Below are 18406 nucleotides of genomic sequence, written 5' to 3'. Positions count from 1 at the left end.
CACAACACACACGCATACCGACTCATCATATGCTGCTGCTAATCTGTTCTTTACTTTACTCTTATTATTATCTATACTGATGTCTAGTCATTTTATCCCTGACTTTATGTACATACTTACCTCAAATACCTAGTATTCCTACAAAATTATACGGTACTGGTACTTCTTGTGATTCTACAGAAGTGGTGCAAATTGCAGTCCCACCCCCAAAAAACTATTTAAAAAAGCAATCAAGCCTCCAAAAATGTTTTTACATCATGATATGTTTTATTTCTCTCACACCCTGATCTGCTTCACCTGTCTTTGTGCTTGTCTCCACCCCCCTCCAGGTGTCGCCCATCTTATATTATCCCCTGTGTATTTATACCTGTGTTCTCTGTTTGTCTCTTGCCATTTCGTTTTGTTCGTGAGACCTACCAGCGTTTGTTCCCCTGCTCCTTTCTGTTTCTTGCTCCTGCCTGCTGTTCTATACCTTTCCACCTCATTGAATTATTGACCCCTTCCTGCACTGACCCTGAGACTGCCTGCCGTTCTGGACCCTTTGCACCTTCTCTAGATTACTGACCCCTGCCTGCCTTTGACCTGTCATTTGCCTGCCCCAGTATTAAAAATAAACTTTTGTTTCTTCGACACTGTCTGCCTCTGGGTCATACCTGAAATGTGATCATTTTAATACAAGTAAATAACAAACATATTGTTATATTAATATATTACAAAAGTTTAGTTTTTTTAACAGAAAGGTGGTGCATATGTATGCACCCCCTTTGATATGAAGCCCCTAAATAAGATCTGGTGCAACCAATTTCCTTCAGAAGTCACATAATTTGTTAAATAAAGTCCACCTGCGTGCAATCTAAGTGTCACATGATCTGTCGCATTATCTCAGTATACCTGTTCTGAAAGGCCCCAGAGTCTGCAACACCACTAAGCAAGGGGAACCACCAAGCAAGCAGCACAATGAAGACCAAGGAGCTCTCCAAACAGGTCAGGGACAAAGTTGTGGAGAAGGACAGATCAGGGTTGGGTTATAAAAAAATATCTGAAACTTTGAACATCCCATTGAGCACCATTAAATCCATTATTACAAAATGGAAAGAATATGGCACCACAACAAATCTGCCTAGAGAGGGTTGCCCACCAAAACTCACGGACCAGGCAAGGATGGCATTAATCAGAGAGTCAACAAAGAGACCAAAGATAACCCTGAAGGAGCTGCAAAGCTCCACAGCGGAGATTGGAGTATCTGTCCATAGGACCACTTTCAGCCGTACACTCCACGGAATTGGGCTTTTTGTGTTTGCCAAAAGGCATGTGGGAGACTCCCCAAACATATGGAAGAAGGTACTCTGGTCAGAGACTAAAATGTTGCTTTTTGGCCATCAAGGAAAAAACTATGTCTGTCGCAAACCCAACACCTCTCATCACCGCGAGAACATCATCCACACAGTGAAGCATGGTGGTGGCAGCATCATGCTGTGGGGATGTTTTTAATCGGCAGGGACTGGGAAACTGGTCAGAATTGAAGGAATGATGGAAGGCGCTACATACAGGGGAATTCTTGAGGGAAACCTGTTTCAGTCTTCCAGAGATTTGAGACTGGGACGGGGATTCACCTTCCAGCAGGACGATGACCCTATGCATACTGCTAAAGCAACACTCGAGTGGGGAAACATTTAAATGTCTTGGAATGGCCTAGTCAAAGCCCAGACCTCAATCCAATTGAGAATCTGTGATATGATGTAAAGATTGCTGTACACCAGCGGAACCCATCCAACTTGAAGGTGCTGGAGCAGTTTTACATTGAAGAATGGGCAAAAATCTTAGCGGCTAGATCTTCCAAGCTTATAGAGACATACCCCAAGAGACTTGCAGCTGTAAATGCTGCAAAAGGTGGCTCTGCAAAGTATTGACTTTGGGGGAGTGAATCGTTATTCACGCTCAAGTTTGTCTTATTTCTTGTTTGTTTGACAATTAAAAATATTTTTTATCTTCAAAGTGGTAGGCATGTTGTGTAAATCAAATGATACAAACCGCCCAAAAATACATTTTAATTTGAGGTTGTAAGGCAACAAAATAGGAAAATGCCAAGGGGGGGTGAATAGCCACTGTACTTCTCCAAATAAAATGTTAAGGTTTTGAAAATCAGGTTAAGGGTCATGTCTTTACTGTTTTGTTAATTTGGTATGCAAATAGTTTTTCTAAAATGTATCTGTAATAGAAGGTTAATCAAAATGATCATTTCTGTGCATGAAGGGTAATTTCTACCTTTATTGCAACTTTTTCACTGTTTCAATAGTGACAAATTTAGTGGTATGGTAAGGAATTCAGGTAAATAGTATTTCAAATATGCAATACAAACAAAGTGTGTGAGTAGTATATTACTACCTGACATATGTTGGAAGACGTGTGTGCTGAAATTTTGGGGAAAATAAGATACAAATGCATTCTTTTCCAACACCCAGTTTGCACAAAACATTATTCTCCATTGGGGACAAGCTAGCTACAATTTGCTAATATACTTTCTACTGAGCACTACATTACTTGATGTAAATACAAATATGAATTGTGTTATCAGCTAGTAATATTTCCCTCATGGAACTCAGTGGCTAGAGGTCCGTGTATGGAGGTTCTGAGTACTTGCTGTTTTTCTTATTGCACCCACCTGGTGTCCCATCTCTACCAGTCCCTGATGGGGAAGAATGGACATCTTTATATCTTTCATTTCATATACTAACTAGCCATCAGACTACAGAAACTAAAGCAATGGAACTGAAGTAATGGAATAGCAATAACTATAATGTTAGCAATGAGAATGTGGCATGAGAGAGAATATGGCTGCTTAGATTTCATTTATATATTTTTTTCCTTAAAAAAATAAATAAAATAAAAATAACTGGAACTCTTAAAAAGACCGGAAACATTGCTCTCCTAATATAAAGTAGAAGTCTCTCCACCCCATCCTCTCCCCTTTTTCTCTTCTCTCTAGTGTCTCCTCTCCCCTCCTCTCTTTTGTCTCCTCAACCCCCCCCCCTTCCTTTCCACTCCCCTCAATTTTTTTAATCTCCTTTCTCTTCTCCTGAAAAAGTAAAAAAGTGTGTCTGTAGATGGATAAGTTAGACCTAACCCTTATGCACTTGTAGATATGTTTGGATAGGCGTAAGTATTATGATAATGGCTGATACAACCCTAACCCTTGTTTGATTGGTTAGTCTATAGTCCTATATTTGTTTTATCTGCTTTGTTGTTAGTTTTTGTTTTTTCACCATTATTTTGTGTGGTGTTTTGTATGTTAGGATGTGTTGTGTATTTTTAGATGTGTGTGTGTGTGTTAACTCCAATTGATCTTGTTCCCAGCATCTGGGTTCTTGTGTTTTTCTCCTAAGCCTTCTGTTCTGTGAGAGACAAACCACACCACAATGAGTACATTTTCTTTGTCAGAGGTCATATTGTAGAATGGAAATGTTAAATGTCCCATAGATAATCATAGATTAAGAGTTACCTGTCTAACAGAACACAGAGGGTGTTCTTTAATGGAAGCCTCTCCAACATAATCAAGGTAGAATCAGGAATTCCCCAGGGCAGCTGTCTAGGCCCCTTACTTTTTTCAAACTTTACTAACGACATGCCACTGGCTTTGTGTAAAGCCAGTATGTCTATGTATGTGGATAACTCAACACAAAACACGTCAGCTACTACAGCGACTGAAATGACTGCAACATGTTTTAAAAACAAAACAATGATTTAACAAGGCAAGTCAGTTAAGAACAAATTCTTATTTACAACGTCGTCCGGGTTTGGCGTCGTCCGGCCAAACCCGGACGACGCTGGGCCAATAGTGCGCCACCCTATGGGACTCCCAATCACGGCCGGTTGTGATACAGCCTGGATTCGAACCAGGGTGTCTGTAGTGATGCCTCAAGCACTGAGATGCGGTGCCTAGATATATTATATTTTGCATTGTAGATATGTGGTGGTGGAGTAGTGACCTGAGTCCACACACTTAATGCGTTGTGAAATATGTTGTGAATGTTATAAATTATTTTATATTTATATTGAGCATGCTTTTTTTATGGATCCCCTTGGCAGCATCTACTCTTCCTGGGTTCCAGCAAAATTAAGTCAGTTAAACAATGTTTTTGTTATTTTTAAATTGTTTAACTGACTTAATTTTGCTGGACCCCAGGAAGAGTAGCTGCTGCCAAGGGGATCCATAATAAATACAATTACAAAACAATCTTTATTTTGATAGCATTCTGGAATAATCTCATTGTCTACAGTATGGGCTGGTTTCCCGGACTCAGATTACACCTAGTCCTGGACAAAAAAAGCATGCTCAATATAAATGTAAAATAATTTATTTGTCCAGGACTAGGCATAAGACAGGAGAGGACATAGGAGGAGAGGAAGAGGGTGAGGTGGAATGTACAGTATGGGCCAGGCACGTCGTAGAAAAATACAAAAGAAGGGGGTTAGTGGGAGCATGCCGATAAAACAGATAAAACCCAGTACACCAGATGAGACAAGCTGACCATGGCCCCATGGCAAATAAACACTACTGTAGTATAAACACTGGAGACTGGGACAGGGAGATCGAGAGACAATGTGGCTCCGTCCAAACCCACCCCTGAGTGCAACAAGCCATGCACTCAGCACCCGTAATCGAGTCAGCGGTATGAAATTCCAGTTGAGAGTGGGGAGCCGACCAAGCAGAGACAGAAAGGATGGTTTATCAATCCAGTAGTTTTGGACCTGATGACTCTCTGCTTGGCTCTCAGCATTAATGAATTAAGGAACTAACGCCCTGTCCATTTTCAGACTTGTTTGACTGCACTTTAAATCAGGCATTTAAAACACCACCTCCTTATTACACTTACTTAATCAAACATAGCTATTCATATAGTATACATGTGATATTTCCTTAAATTGTGTATTTTAAAACGGGTTGCTTAAAATGGAGCTATATTTAAATTGTATTTTGAAAAAGAACTAGCTCAAAACAGGCACTTTATTACCCACCTCTGGGGTCCTGAGAAGGGACATTGCCGCGGAGGAGTCTGGGATTCTTCCTTTCTAGCCTGGGCTCGTAATCTGCAAACATGGGTACGATAATTTTCCCTTTTTAACGGAACGATTACAATATATAGTCATATTCCTTACATTGATATGGAATAAGGATGTCCTCTTACCAACTTCCAGTATAATTGTGGAAAAACGGGCTGTTATTTGTAGGCATATTTTCTAAATTTTACGGACAAATAGCGCGAGTTTCGCAACGTGGAGAGGGCCAGTAGCATGGCATGGGGTTCGGCAAGCACTTCCCCTCTCTGCCTTACGTTTCAGTCACCAAGCATTTACGAAGCCTGCTGGCTAGTTACAAAGTGATAGAAAAACAAGTGTTTAGCAGCGAACTGCATCCATTTGACTAATTGGCGAAAATATTTAGCAATGAACTAGCTAAATTGTTAGCTGCTAGATTGTCCGCACTTAACCGTAGTCATATGCGTTAATAAGCTACTGTAACTGGTTGTATATTCTAGCCAACGTTAGTCAGGTTCTCTAGACTCCATTTGTAGGTATGTATCGACCTATGTTTTGTTAGTCGACTTAGTTCACGCCATGATTTTAAGTTTACCGTTCTATTTCCCCAGGAAAGTGTCGCGGTCTGCGTACAGCCAGGAAGCTGCGTAACCATCGTCGTGAACAGAGATGGCATGATAAACAGTACAAGAAGGCCCATCTCGGCACTGCCCTGAAGGCTAACCCCTTCGGAGGCGCTTCCCACGCTAAGGGAATCGTACTTGAGAAAGTGTAAGTAGTTAGCTAACGTTACATCACAACGCCCCTAATGAGTGTTCACTAATAACCATGCAAACTTTAATCCAGTGAAAGCTATGTGAATGCTGTATGATCAACTATGTACAGTGCACTGGATGCCATCTTTCATATACTGTCAGTGCGAAGTGTCATACTCCTCTCCCCAATTCTTACAGAGGTGTTGAAGCTAAGCAGCCCAACTCTGCCATTAGGAAGTGTGTCAGGGTCCAACTCATCAAGAATGGCAAGAAGATCACTGCCTTTGTCCCAAATGATGGTTGCTTGAATTTCATTGAGGTAAGAGTCAAACCCAACATTGCATTCATCTTACCAAAGAACAGTGTACCGGTAACTATTTCTAGGATGTTGTGGATTGCCTCAGAATAAGAAGAGATTGATGAATTCCTAGAACATTAGCTAACTTGACAGATATTTTAGGATCTGACGGACATAGTTGGGTAGCCATATAAACCAGTATCTTATACTCTGCCTGATGTCATTATAGTGGATAATTGTAAGACTCCCCATAAGTAATCTAAGAATATGCACGTGTTCAGGGACAATCATTTTGATATTCAAAGTTGACTGGTGCGTGTTGTCTGTTGTTGTCCTGTGTATTTAGTTTGTTTCCTTTGGTCTTTCAGGAAAACGACGAGGTTCTGGTGGCAGGATTCGGTCGTAAGGGACATGCCGTCGGTGATATCCCCGGTGTCCGTTTCAAGGTGGTCAAAGTGGCTAACGTCTCCCTGCTGGCCCTTTACAAAGGCAAGAAGGAGAGACCCAGATCTTAAACAGTTCTTACTGTGAAATCAATAAATTATGTTTTCACAATTTGTCGGTTTGTTGTGCTTTTTGTTTTCCCCCATATACATATTTTAGTTGCAGAGATGGGTAACTGATCCTGAGGGCTGTATGTAATGGTGTTTTTTGTATTTTTTCCGAATCTGTGTCTTCTTTAGACCTGGGATACATACCACTTGTGCACTTGAAAGAACTGGCTGTTACACTGTCCCCAGAGGACTTGGATGCCCATCCTTGTACCAGTTTTGTTTGAGTGGCTTCTCGGATTCACTTGTACATGTCCCAAGTTGATGGAAAACTATTTTCATTTGAAGAACAACAAGTTAATGGTTTTAGGATTTAGGTTGTTAGAAAGCGTTTCTCTTGGCTCGTATGTTTAACTTCGGATCATGCCCGATTGCTTTGTGTGGGTTCAGGCATTTGCTGCTATACTTATGCTCCATTGGAAGTTTTATTTATAGCTTGTCAGGAGGGATTGTAATGGTTTGACATCGTTTGGTTTCTTGGTTGTTCATAGAACAGATGCATTTTATACTCAGTCAAGTTGTCATGTATCCCCTCAGGTAATTTGATGTGCAGTCTCATTTTGATTCATGCCGTGCAGTCGTCGAATTCAGGCATGGCTGCCACAGACGGCTGCCAATTTACCTATTGTGCGTTTGTGTTTGATGAGCCAGATGCCTTTTTGATTTTGCTCAACCCTTTCTGTACAAACTTGCCAGTTCCTAATTTAGCCACACCTGTCTACATTTATAATTTCTGCAATTTTTAGCTAGGATAAAAGCCTTCCGTCAACTGATTGTGATCTTAATTTTGTTGTGAAGTGCTATAGCAAATATGATTTTAAAGTTAGGAGCATATTGCGTTGGGTGGAACCTTTCACTGAGGTTTGTTGAGCTCATAGGACCAGACCATTGAATATGGTAAAGGGGATCTTAGGACATTTTACACAATCATACAAATCCCATCTGTTCCTGCATGTAACAACCTCTCTCCTTTCATCCAAATAATTCATAAGATTACATTTTGATGCGTGATGCCATGACTTGTCTGGACATTATACATTAAGGAGACATGCAGTGTTATCCTGAATGACAAATTAATTGGTATTGGGGTGGAAGAGGATTTGCTGCAGATTAGGGAAGTGACATGGTTGGGAAAATAGACAGGATATGCACAGTTTGAATCAAATGGATCACCCAGACTAGTGGTCTGCTGCTAGAATGACAAGTGAAGAAGTTATTTTAGTACTTTGCCAGACAACGAACGTGCTGTCAGATGATTTTGATCTGTCATGACAATCGGTACTGTACTTTTTAGACTGATGACTGTATTTGACATTGCCACCTAGTGGAGTTGCTGCCAGATACATGGATTCCTTTAACTCAAACCCATGTTTTGGCATGAATCTCTGCTCTCAGTGGTCAAACCAAGTAACATTGAATTACGGACAAAAACTGACACACATTTCAATATGTGATTGTCATATTTTGTGTAAATAATTTCAAGTGCAACTTGGCTGCTGTATACTTCTTGTAAGGTTATCAGGATCAATGAGACAGGCCATGGTTGCTGCCAAGAGTGATCTTACGGTTCTCTCCTTCACAGCCTTCCTTCAGAGGAGGCAGCGAGGATGATATTGAATTGAATCCCTTCAGAGGTGGTGAGTGTTGAGAGATGGGTGATAGTGACAGGAAACCAGCAGCCACAGCCTGTGCAGGGCAGCAGCCCATCCATCCTCTCCACAGGCCACAGCATTGTGACCAGACAACTGGAATGTCATAGGGAAACAGTTGATGATAGTAACACTCCCTGGGTGATGCTGTGTTTGAGTAATGATGGACAGGCATTACTCAATTTGTATTTTATGTTTAATTTGTATATTAGGATATTGCATTTAATGTTTTTGAATGTTTAATGCACAAATGTAATAATGGAATTAATAAATGGAACTTGTATTTCATGATTTGAAACTGAATTGAATGAATATGGTTTCATTATGCTAGATATTGCATTCATTGTTTGTATCAAACCATCATTTCAAAGTTTCATATATTTAAACATCTCAGATGCATTCAGATTCAGTTTTCAAATTCAGTTCTTTAAATTCAGATTCAAAACCAACATCCGGGTACTTTTCCAGACTTGAAACTTAGGGAAGAACAGATATAAACAAACGCTCTCTGTGGTAAACATAAGCTTCTGGCAGTTTGAAGCCAATGTGGCATGTTCAATTTATTTTCTTCTTATGAATTTGGCTCTAGTGTTTGAACCACTTTTGCTATAAGCTATTGACCCCATTCCTGAAAGCTAATATACTCTGGAACATGGACGTGCTTTCTGTTCTATGATTATCACAGGCTGCATTAGAAGAGTGTCACAAAATTTGACCCACATGAATATATACTGAATTTAAAAAATATAAACTCAACATCCAACAATTTCAAAGATTTTACTGAGTTACAGTTCATATAAGGAAATCAGTCAATTGAAATAAATGAATTAGAAATAAAGAAACCGGCAAAGTTTCTGTTTACCACAGTGATTCTGTTATCCTACTTTCCTTGCTGGCAGGCAAAGGATGTTGACTGGTTTTGAATCTGAATTTTGAAAACTGAATATATCCAACATTGATCAACTTTAAATTATGGTTTATAAACTTGATACTCATACAATGAATGCAATGTCTACCATATTGAAACTGAATATCTAAATATTGAACTTGAATATTCAATGAAATTGATAATTTGATAAATTGATAATTTGTTTAGATTCATTTTTTTTTAAATTAAAAAACAAGTTAAATTATGGAATTCAAATACTATTTCTGTTGGCACTGAGATAGCTAATAATTAACGCCTGCCTCAGACCACTCCTAGAATAGCTAAGTGTGCCGTTAGATTTTTTTTTTGCCCTCCCTCGTCACTTTACACACAGAAGGATTCCGCTAAACATAAAATCACATGGTTTATCTGTCTTTATGTGGCCCTGATAACTTCAGAACAAAATTCTACAAATACAAAGTTGCCAATGTCTTTGCAAGCGATGTATAAAAATGTGGTTAAACATATGTAGCCTAATGTGCGCAATGATGTGCCAAATCGGTGATTTCGTGCATTTTCATTGGGTAAGCGTTATAATAAGCTGCCTCAATATTTGCGGCCATAGGTAGTAATATCTCCAGCAGTTGTAAAATAATTCTTAAATCAAGGAAATATTGAATGGTATGGAAGTCCAGAGGACAAATATATATATAAATAGATTGCTACACTAAGATATGGTACATTTCATGCTAGCATCGTGCTTGGAGTTCATTATCAGTTTATACGTTAGAAAGTTAGCCAGCTAAATACTTTGAGCTAAGAGCTGGTGGGACATTTAAGCCCTAAACAATGCCTGACAGGCAACTTCCACCCAGGCTGTATGCCACCCCCAAGACCACAGCCAATCGGCTAGTCTTGTGAGCTAGCCGTCTGGTTGTTAGCTTGCATAACTGATATGTGTATAATTGTAAGGGACACGTCATGTTTTATGGATAATATTTACAGAGTGGGTGAGCTTCATTCCCGACAAGCTGATCAGATTAAACATTTTGCCTCAGAGCTTGATCAGATTCAGCAGCCTAAGAGGTTGATAAATCAGGATGATGCCTTGTAGGCTGTTTTTATAGGTAAAGCACCTTGCAGGCAGATTAGCAGTCAGTGCATTATGTATATGATCAAGAGTGGGTGTGCTCTATTCATGCCAGGCTGATCAGATTCAATAGCAGCTTCAGAGGCTGATTTGTCAGGGTGCTGTATTGTAGGCTGTCTGCAAGGAGCCTTACACATGAAAGAGCCTATAAGGCAACTTCCTGACTTATCAGCTTCTGAGGCTGAAATTGAAACTGATCAGTCTGTCACCCATTGTAAATGTGAATATTATCGACAAAACATGAAGTGTCCCTTATAATTATACACATCAGTTATGCAAGCTGACAACCATCATAGATAATAATCTAGTAAGACTAAGTAGCTAACTAGCTAGCTCATAAGACTTGCCAACTTACTGTGTTGTTCCTTGCATGTGATTGGCTGTGGTCTTGGGTATGGCAGGCAGCCTGGGAGACAGTGCATGTTCAGGGCTTAAATGGCCCATGAGAGCATAGTGATTAACGAATGGCTCCTTGATGAGGTAGGTGGTTATTTTAGGGCTCCCGAGTGGCGCAGCGGTCTAAGGCACTGTATCTCAGTGCTAGAGGCGTCACTGCAGACCCTGGTTTGATTCCAGGCTGTATCACAACTGGCTGTGATTGGGAGTCCCATAGGGCGGAATACGTCGTCCGGGTTAATGGTTGTACAGTCGTCTCAAATAAAACTGTGAAGGACCTCGGCGTTACTCTGGACCCTGATCACTCTTTTGAAGAACATATCAAGACCATTTCAAGGACAGCTTTTTTCCATCTACGTAACATTGCAAAAATCAGAAACTTTCTGTCCAAAAATGATGCAGAAAAATTAATCTATGCTTTTGTCACTTCTAGGTTAGACTACTGCAATGCTCTCCTTTCCGGCTACCCAGATAAAGCACGAAATAAACTTCAGTTAGTGCTAAATACGGCTGCTAGAATCCTGACTAGAACCAAAAAATTTGATAATATTACTCCAGTGCTAGCCTCCCTACACTGGCTTCCTGTCAAAGCAAGGGCTGATTTCAAGGTTTTACTGCTAACCTACAAAGCATTACATGGGCTTGCTCCTACCTCTCTCTCTGATTTGGTCCTGCCGTACATACCTACACGTACGCTACGGTCACAAGACGCAGGCCTCCTAATTGTCCCTAGAATTTCTAAGCAAACAGCTGGAGGCAGGGCTTTCTCCTATAGAGCTCCATTTTTATGGAACGGTCTGCCTACCCATGTCAGAGATGCAAACTCGGTCTCAACCTTTAAGTCTTTACTGAAGACTCATCTCTTCAGTGGGTCATATGATTGAGTGTAGTCTGGCCCAGGAGTGGGAAGGTGAACGGAAAGGCTCTGGAGCAACGAACTGCCCTTGCTGTCTCTGCCTGGCCGGTTCCCCTCTTTCCACTGGGATTCTCTGCCTCTAACCCTATTACAGGGGCTGAGTCACTGGCTTACTGGGGCTCTCTCATACCGTCCCTGGGAGGGGTGCGTCACCTGAGTGGGTTGAGTCACTGATGTGATCATCCTGTCTGGGTTGGAGCCCCCCCCTTGGGTTGTGCAGTGGCGGAGATCTTTGTGGGCTATACTCTGCCTTGTCTCAGGATGGTAAGTTGGTGGTTGAAGATATCCCTCAAGTGGTGTGGGGGCTGTGCTTTGGCAAAGTGGGTGGGGTTATATCCTTCCTGTTTGGCCCTGTCCGGGGGTGTCCTCAGATGGGGCCACAGTGTCTCCTGACCCCTCCTGTCTCAGCCTCCAGTATTTATGCTGCAGTAGTTTATGTGTCGGGGGGCTAGGGTCAGTTTGTTATATCTGGAGTACTTCTCCTGTCCTATTCGGTGTCCTGTGTGAATTTAAGTGTGCTCTCTCTAATTATCTCTTTCTCTCTTTCTTTCTCTCGGAGGACCTGAGCCCTAGGACCATGCCTCAGGACTACCTGACATGATGACTCCTTGCTGTCCCCAGTCCACCTGGCCGTGCTGCTGCTCCAGTTTCAACTGTTCTGCCTTATTATTATTGGACCATGCTGGTCATTTATGAACATTTGAACATCTTGGCCATGTTCTGTTATAATCTCCACCCGGCACAGCCAGAAGAGGACTGGCCACCCCACATAGCCTGGTTCCTCTCTAGGTTTCTTCCTAGGTTTTGGCCTTTCTAGGGAGTTTTTCCTAGCCACCGTACTTCTACACCTGCATTGCTTGCTGTTTGGGGTTTTAGGCTGGGTTTCTGTACAGCACTTTGAGATATCAGCTGATGTACGAAGGGCTATATAAATAAATTTGATTTGAAATAAAAGGTTAAATAAAAAATAAAATAAAAATTATTGTATAAATGAATGATGCATGGTACTTTTGTTATTCTCGTGATCTCAATAAAACTTTTATGTTGCGATCGTGATCTCAAAGTAATGAGGGAATAGTTTTTTAAATTATTCATATGTCCTCTCTGGACTTCCCTAGTAAGGAGAAAGCTGATTGAAGAGCAGCACTTCCTTTCTTTAGATCCTATCAGTATCGACACATGCTCAAAAGATGCACTTAGCGACCGTTAATTGTCTCTGCATGTTTTGGGAAAGGTATGTTACATCTTCGGAGATTGTAGGAAAGAAGCATGTTAAAACACTGGTAAGCCTAAGTTCCATCACTATCGGGAAACCAGGCCCATGTATTTATAGCAGGGGAGTTATAAATAGAAGTGGCGACTCATGACCGAAATCGACCGACCGGCCCGCCACAAGGAGTCGGTAGAGCACGATGAGACAAGGATAACCTGTTTTGAGGCCCACCTGATAAGCTTAAAAAATATAAATTCTGTTCTGCATGTTATTTTGGCATTAATAAGTGTCACATATCAGTTTTCCTAACAATGTACACTTTTTACAACTCATTAAGTTCATAAAGCCGCATACAAACATGGTCTCTTTTTTTGCTTTCTTGAGTAAGGCAGCTCCAAAATGCAGATGTTTCAGCCTAGCTCAGTGCTTTCTGTGGTGGTGAGGCAGCCAGCTGTTAATACGGAGCACAGGGATTGGTAATGTTCTCTAGTTGCGCTGTGATTGGCTCAGTGTTCTGTCACTCATGGGGACACTACTTAACCGCAAAATCTACAGGTAGTGCTAAAAAATTCAAGCACCTTGGGTGCTGCCATAGACTTACATTAGAAGTGCCCATCCAAGAAGGCTCAAGGGGGCCAGGAAAGTTTGAATACATTGGCAATGCTGTCAATCCAGGATGACTTCTGCTGCGTAAAAAAAAGAAGGAAACTCGGATATGGGAAATATCAGACTTCAGTGAGTTCAAGACAACTGGGAACTTGGAAGTGCCCATCCAAGAAGGCTCAAGGTAATTTGCCACAGATAAAATGACATCAAATCACGTTATATCTAACTTAGCATTGATTGAACTGATCATGCCAAGAATGAATCTTTCAAAATCTTAGCTAGCAAGCTAGACAAGTCATCATAACTGCATCAAGTTGACAATCTACTGGCAAATCCTTGTCACATGAAGAGAAATAAAGAGATAAAACATATTGGTGCTCATCGGCCATTGGACATAAACATCACACAACAAGTTTGAAATTGCAAATTCAACAATGAGTGCTGAGGCGCGACTGCAGCCTTGGGTTCGATCCAAGGCTGTGTCACAGCCGGCCGTGACCCGGGAGACCCATGGCCCAGCACAATTGGCCCAGCGTCGTCCGGGTTAGGGGAGGGTTTGGCCGGCCGGGATGTCCTTGTCTCATCGTGCTCAGCGACTCCTTGTGGCGGGCCGGTCGGGGGAGTTCGGTCGTCAGTTCGACAGTGTTTCCTCCGACACATTGGTGCGGCTGGCTTCCGGGTTAAGCGAGCAGTGTATCAAGAAGCAGTGCGTCTTGACTCTCGACCTTCGCCGAGTCCGTAGGGAAATTGCAGCAATGAGACAAGATCGTAACTACCAATTGGATATCACGTGAAAGGGGGTAATGCCATGGGCCAGAAAAGTTAGAAAACATTGGCAATGCTGTCAATCCAGGATGACTTCTGCCACGTTCCAAAAAACTTTAAACTTGGATATGGGAAATCTCAGACTTCAGTGAGTTCAAGACAAATGGGAACTTGGATAAAACTAGCTGCGACTGGGAAAATAAGGAAAATAATTTTGAATAATAATTTAGATTTTGGGCCTCTTTCACTACAAGCTTGGCACACCTGTATTTTTGGAGTTTCTCTCATTCTTCTCTGCAGATCCTCTCAAGCTCTGTCAGGTTAGATGGGGAGCATTGCTTCACAGCTATTTTCAGGTCTCTCCAGAGATGTTCGATCAGGTTCAAGTCCGGGCTCTTGCTGGGCCGCTCAAGGACATTCAGAGACTTGTCCCGAAGCCACTTCTGCGTTGTCTTGGCTGTGTGCTTAGGGTTGTCCTGTTGGAAGGTGAACCTTCGCCCCAGTCTGAGGTCCTGAGCGCTCTGGAGTAGGTTTTCTTCAAGGATCTCCCTGTACTTTGCTCCGTTCATCTTTTTCTTGATCCTGACTAGTCGCCCAGTCCCTGCCGCTGAAAAACATCCCCACAGCATGATGCTTCCACTAGCATGCTTCACCATAGGGATATTGGCAGATTTCCTCCAGACGTGACGCTTGGCATTCAGGCCAATCTTGGTTTCATCAGATTTTGTTTCTCATGGTCTGAGAGTCTTAAGGTCCCTTTTGGCAAACTCCAAGCGGGCTGTCATGTGCCTTTTACTGAAGAGTGGCTTCCGGAAGAGTCTAGGAAGAGCCTTGGTGGTTCCAAACTTCTTCCATGTAAGGATGATGGAGACCACTGTGTTCTTGGGGATCTTCAATGGTGCAGACATTCTTTGGTACCCTTCCTCAGATCTGTGCCTCGACACAATCCTGTCTCGGGGCTCTACACACAATTCCTTTGACCTCATGGCTTGGTTTTTGCTCTGACATGCACTGTCAACTGTGGGACCTTATATAGACAGGTGTGAGCCTTTCCAAAATCATGTCCAAACAATTAAATGTACCACAGGTGGACTCCAATCAAGTTGTAGAAACATCTCAAGGATGATCAATGGAAACAGGATGCACCGGAGCTCAATTTCGAGTCTCATAGCAAAGGGTTTGAATACTTATGTAAATAAGGTATTTCTGGGGTTTTCTTTCTCAAAAAATGTATAAAAAACTTTTTTGCTTTGTCATTATGGGGTATTGTTTGTAGATTTCTGAGGATTTTCTTTCATTTATAACATATTTTAGAATAAGACTAACAAAATGTGGAAAAAGTAAAGGGGTCTGAATACTTTCCGAAAGCAATGTATATTATTAGATTTTTTTTGTATATTTAAGTATACTTTAGTTTATTTGTAATATATTAAAATATAATTTTTTTCCCTCGCTTAGGCAGATATATGGCTCATTACAATCTCGGAAATCTACTGACAGTTCCTTGGACTTCATGGTATAGTTTCTGCTCTGACATGCACTTCTTCGGTGGAGTTTAACCGGCGGTTGGCATCCAATATGTTGCATTAGCACCCCCAACTGAACTATAGAATTAATCCATTACTCTTTGTGATACAAAATGGGAAAAGGGAAAAAGTAAATCAAAATATTTAAAATCACCCTACCAACTAACCCTACACTCATTAAAACCTACAAACCTTTTCCACTACTTTCCACTAATCCTATCTGAATCTACCCCAGGCCAGTGACCTGAGAGGACGGGACACTACCCCTCAACACATCATGTTACTCTTCTGAAGTCAAATCTCTTCCCCCAAGTACTTTTCTGAAGCTGCCACCACAACATATATTTTCTGTGACTCACGTTCCATCTCTGCGGTACAGTTGATAACCATTGCTATGAATGCTAAGAAGCCAACCTTACTGAAACATATAACTCATTGGCCTAACCCTCTGTTCTGGCACAGATCTACTATTCAGAAGGATCCTCTCAGAATCCCTCACCTTTCCTCTACTTTCTTCACTGCCTCAGCATATGACATCTTCTGCACTACTCTGACCCTGGCCACCTCAACCTGCCCCTCTCACACCGGACACCTCCAATCCCCAGCAACATGGGCACCCCTACAGTTAACACACACAACTTTTTCCAACAAAACTACACATTCCTCTGTCCCATGTCCTCCTGCACTCCACCCACATCTTGAAATCTCCCTCCTACACACTGCTGCCCATAAACGTGACACCTATAACACTGCAGTGTATTTGGCACAAAAGCTCTAACAGCATAACTCATGTATCCTAACATTACTTTGTCAGGTAAAGACTCAATCAAAGCTTGAAAGAACAGAATGCCAAAGCCTTTACCATATTCTTACCTCTTTGTTGATTGATATTCATTGAATTTTAAAACGGAGAAAGTGTCAAACAACACAGCCATTTGCAGAAATATGAAAAGGTAGATGGTATCATCATAAAATTGAACAATCTCCTCAGTTTAACAGCACCTGCTGTTGTCTCAAATTCACATTTTTCAGTTAGGCAATTAGGTTCCTACAAGAACCTGCATAATCTAAGGAGGTTCCTCAATGAATCTCACCTCATATTTTTTTTATTTTACTGGGCAAGTCAGTTAAGAAAGGCCTAGGTTAACTGCCTTGTTCAGGGGCAGAATGACAGATTTTTACCTTGTCAGCTCAGGGATTCGATCTTGCAACCTTTCAGTTACTAGTCCAACGCTCTAACCACTAGGCTACCTGCCACCCGTGGTTCTTGAAATAAACTTTTGGGGGCATTTTTCAGTGCCAAGAACCATAAGGTTCTTCGAGGAACTTGGCGGATCTTAGAAGAACCCTTGTTGAACCCCACATTTTCTTGTGTAGATCAGCTCCTAGAGAGATGTTACCACTTACGGGTGCGCACGTTAGGCTACACATCATTAAATATATTGAGACAAATTACAGACAGTAGCCTACAAGTAGCAAAATAGAACTCAATAGATTGAACATGAACTGTATTTCAATATGATTGAAATAGGCCTGTAGCCTACTGTTTATAATTTAATGCAGTCATCTCGGTTTTCTCGAACTGAGTTGTAAACAGTATTACAATTGTTGACATTATACTGCAAAAACAGGACTTGGGCTGGTCTTCATACTGTACTGTATAGCAATGCTATGAACTTGTCACTGTGAATTAATTTTCTATTGTATGTACTGTTTTTGTCCCTTGAAATACATTTTAAACACGAATGACGATGTGATATTGATTGTAATTCAACATGTTTGCTAAGACTTATCTTATCCCTCATTTGCACACATTGTATATAGACTTATTGTTCTACTGTATGTTTGTTTTACTCCATGTGTAACTCTGTGTTGTTGTATGTGTCGAACTGCTTTGCTTTATCTTGGCCAGGTCGCAGTTGTAAATGAGAACTTGTTCTCAACTTGCCTACCTGGTTAAATAAAGGTAAAATAAAATAAAATAAAATAAATAAAAAAGACAGGGTCCAGCAGTTGTTTTTAGAGCTCCAACAAAGAAAGAAAATATTAAAAGAAACAACAATGTTCTAGTGTGTCTTTTTTGCCTTTCTTAATGCACCCTTGACAACAATGACCTGCTTTACCAATTCATTATTGTACTTTAGACAAGCATCCATAGTTTTTGGATAGTTTGACGTATACCTTGCCATTCCCCACACAGGACTTCTATTTTTTATTTATTTTTTATTTCCACAGTGCGACAGCGTAGACCGCACAGAGCCTGATTGGCTGACTATCCTTAGTTGTTCAAAATGGCTGATGTGGCTTTTGCTATGAGGACAAAAAGGGCAGCTTTGCAGAAAAACAAGCAGTTGTTCAATCTTCCCGGAGTAACAGTTGGGATAGTGGGACAATTCGGAGTACAATGCATTTATCATCCCGAGATTAAGGTACATTTTCCAAGCCATATCTAGTGCTGGCCCCGTGATGTCTTGAGCTACACAGTCATGCTGTCAGTGCGATTCAGTGTTAAGCATTACAGGAATCGTCTGGCAAGCATTACCCTTTTGAACCTTCAGATGCATTTTAGACCTAGACAGAAACTTTTTTTGTGTGCATATATGACCTGAATAAATCATGTTGATGTGCTTCCTGAGATGTTATAATACAGTACTTCTCCACATGTGGTAATCTGTG

General features: G+C 41.2%; 1 protein-coding gene across 1 annotated transcript; it reads left to right on the top strand.

The window, feature by feature from the left end:
• The first annotated feature begins 4993 nt into the window (after positions 1 to 4993).
• On the top strand, positions 4994 to 6647 carry LOC109890819 (40S ribosomal protein S23). Its single transcript, XM_020482865.2, has 4 exons — positions 4994 to 5100; positions 5649 to 5808; positions 5991 to 6111; positions 6459 to 6647. Exons 1-4 carry the CDS (start codon positions 5097 to 5099, stop codon positions 6603 to 6605), a joined length of 432 nt encoding a protein of 143 aa, XP_020338454.1. The 5' UTR covers positions 4994 to 5096; the 3' UTR covers positions 6606 to 6647.
• Positions 6648 to 18406: the final 11759 nt, after the last annotated feature.

The sequence above is a fragment of the Oncorhynchus kisutch genome, linkage group LG5 (assembly GCF_002021735.2).
Source record: "Oncorhynchus kisutch isolate 150728-3 linkage group LG5, Okis_V2, whole genome shotgun sequence".
Classification (NCBI taxonomy): domain Eukaryota; kingdom Metazoa; phylum Chordata; class Actinopteri; order Salmoniformes; family Salmonidae; genus Oncorhynchus; species Oncorhynchus kisutch.
This window is presented reverse-complemented; position numbering and strand designations above follow the sequence as displayed.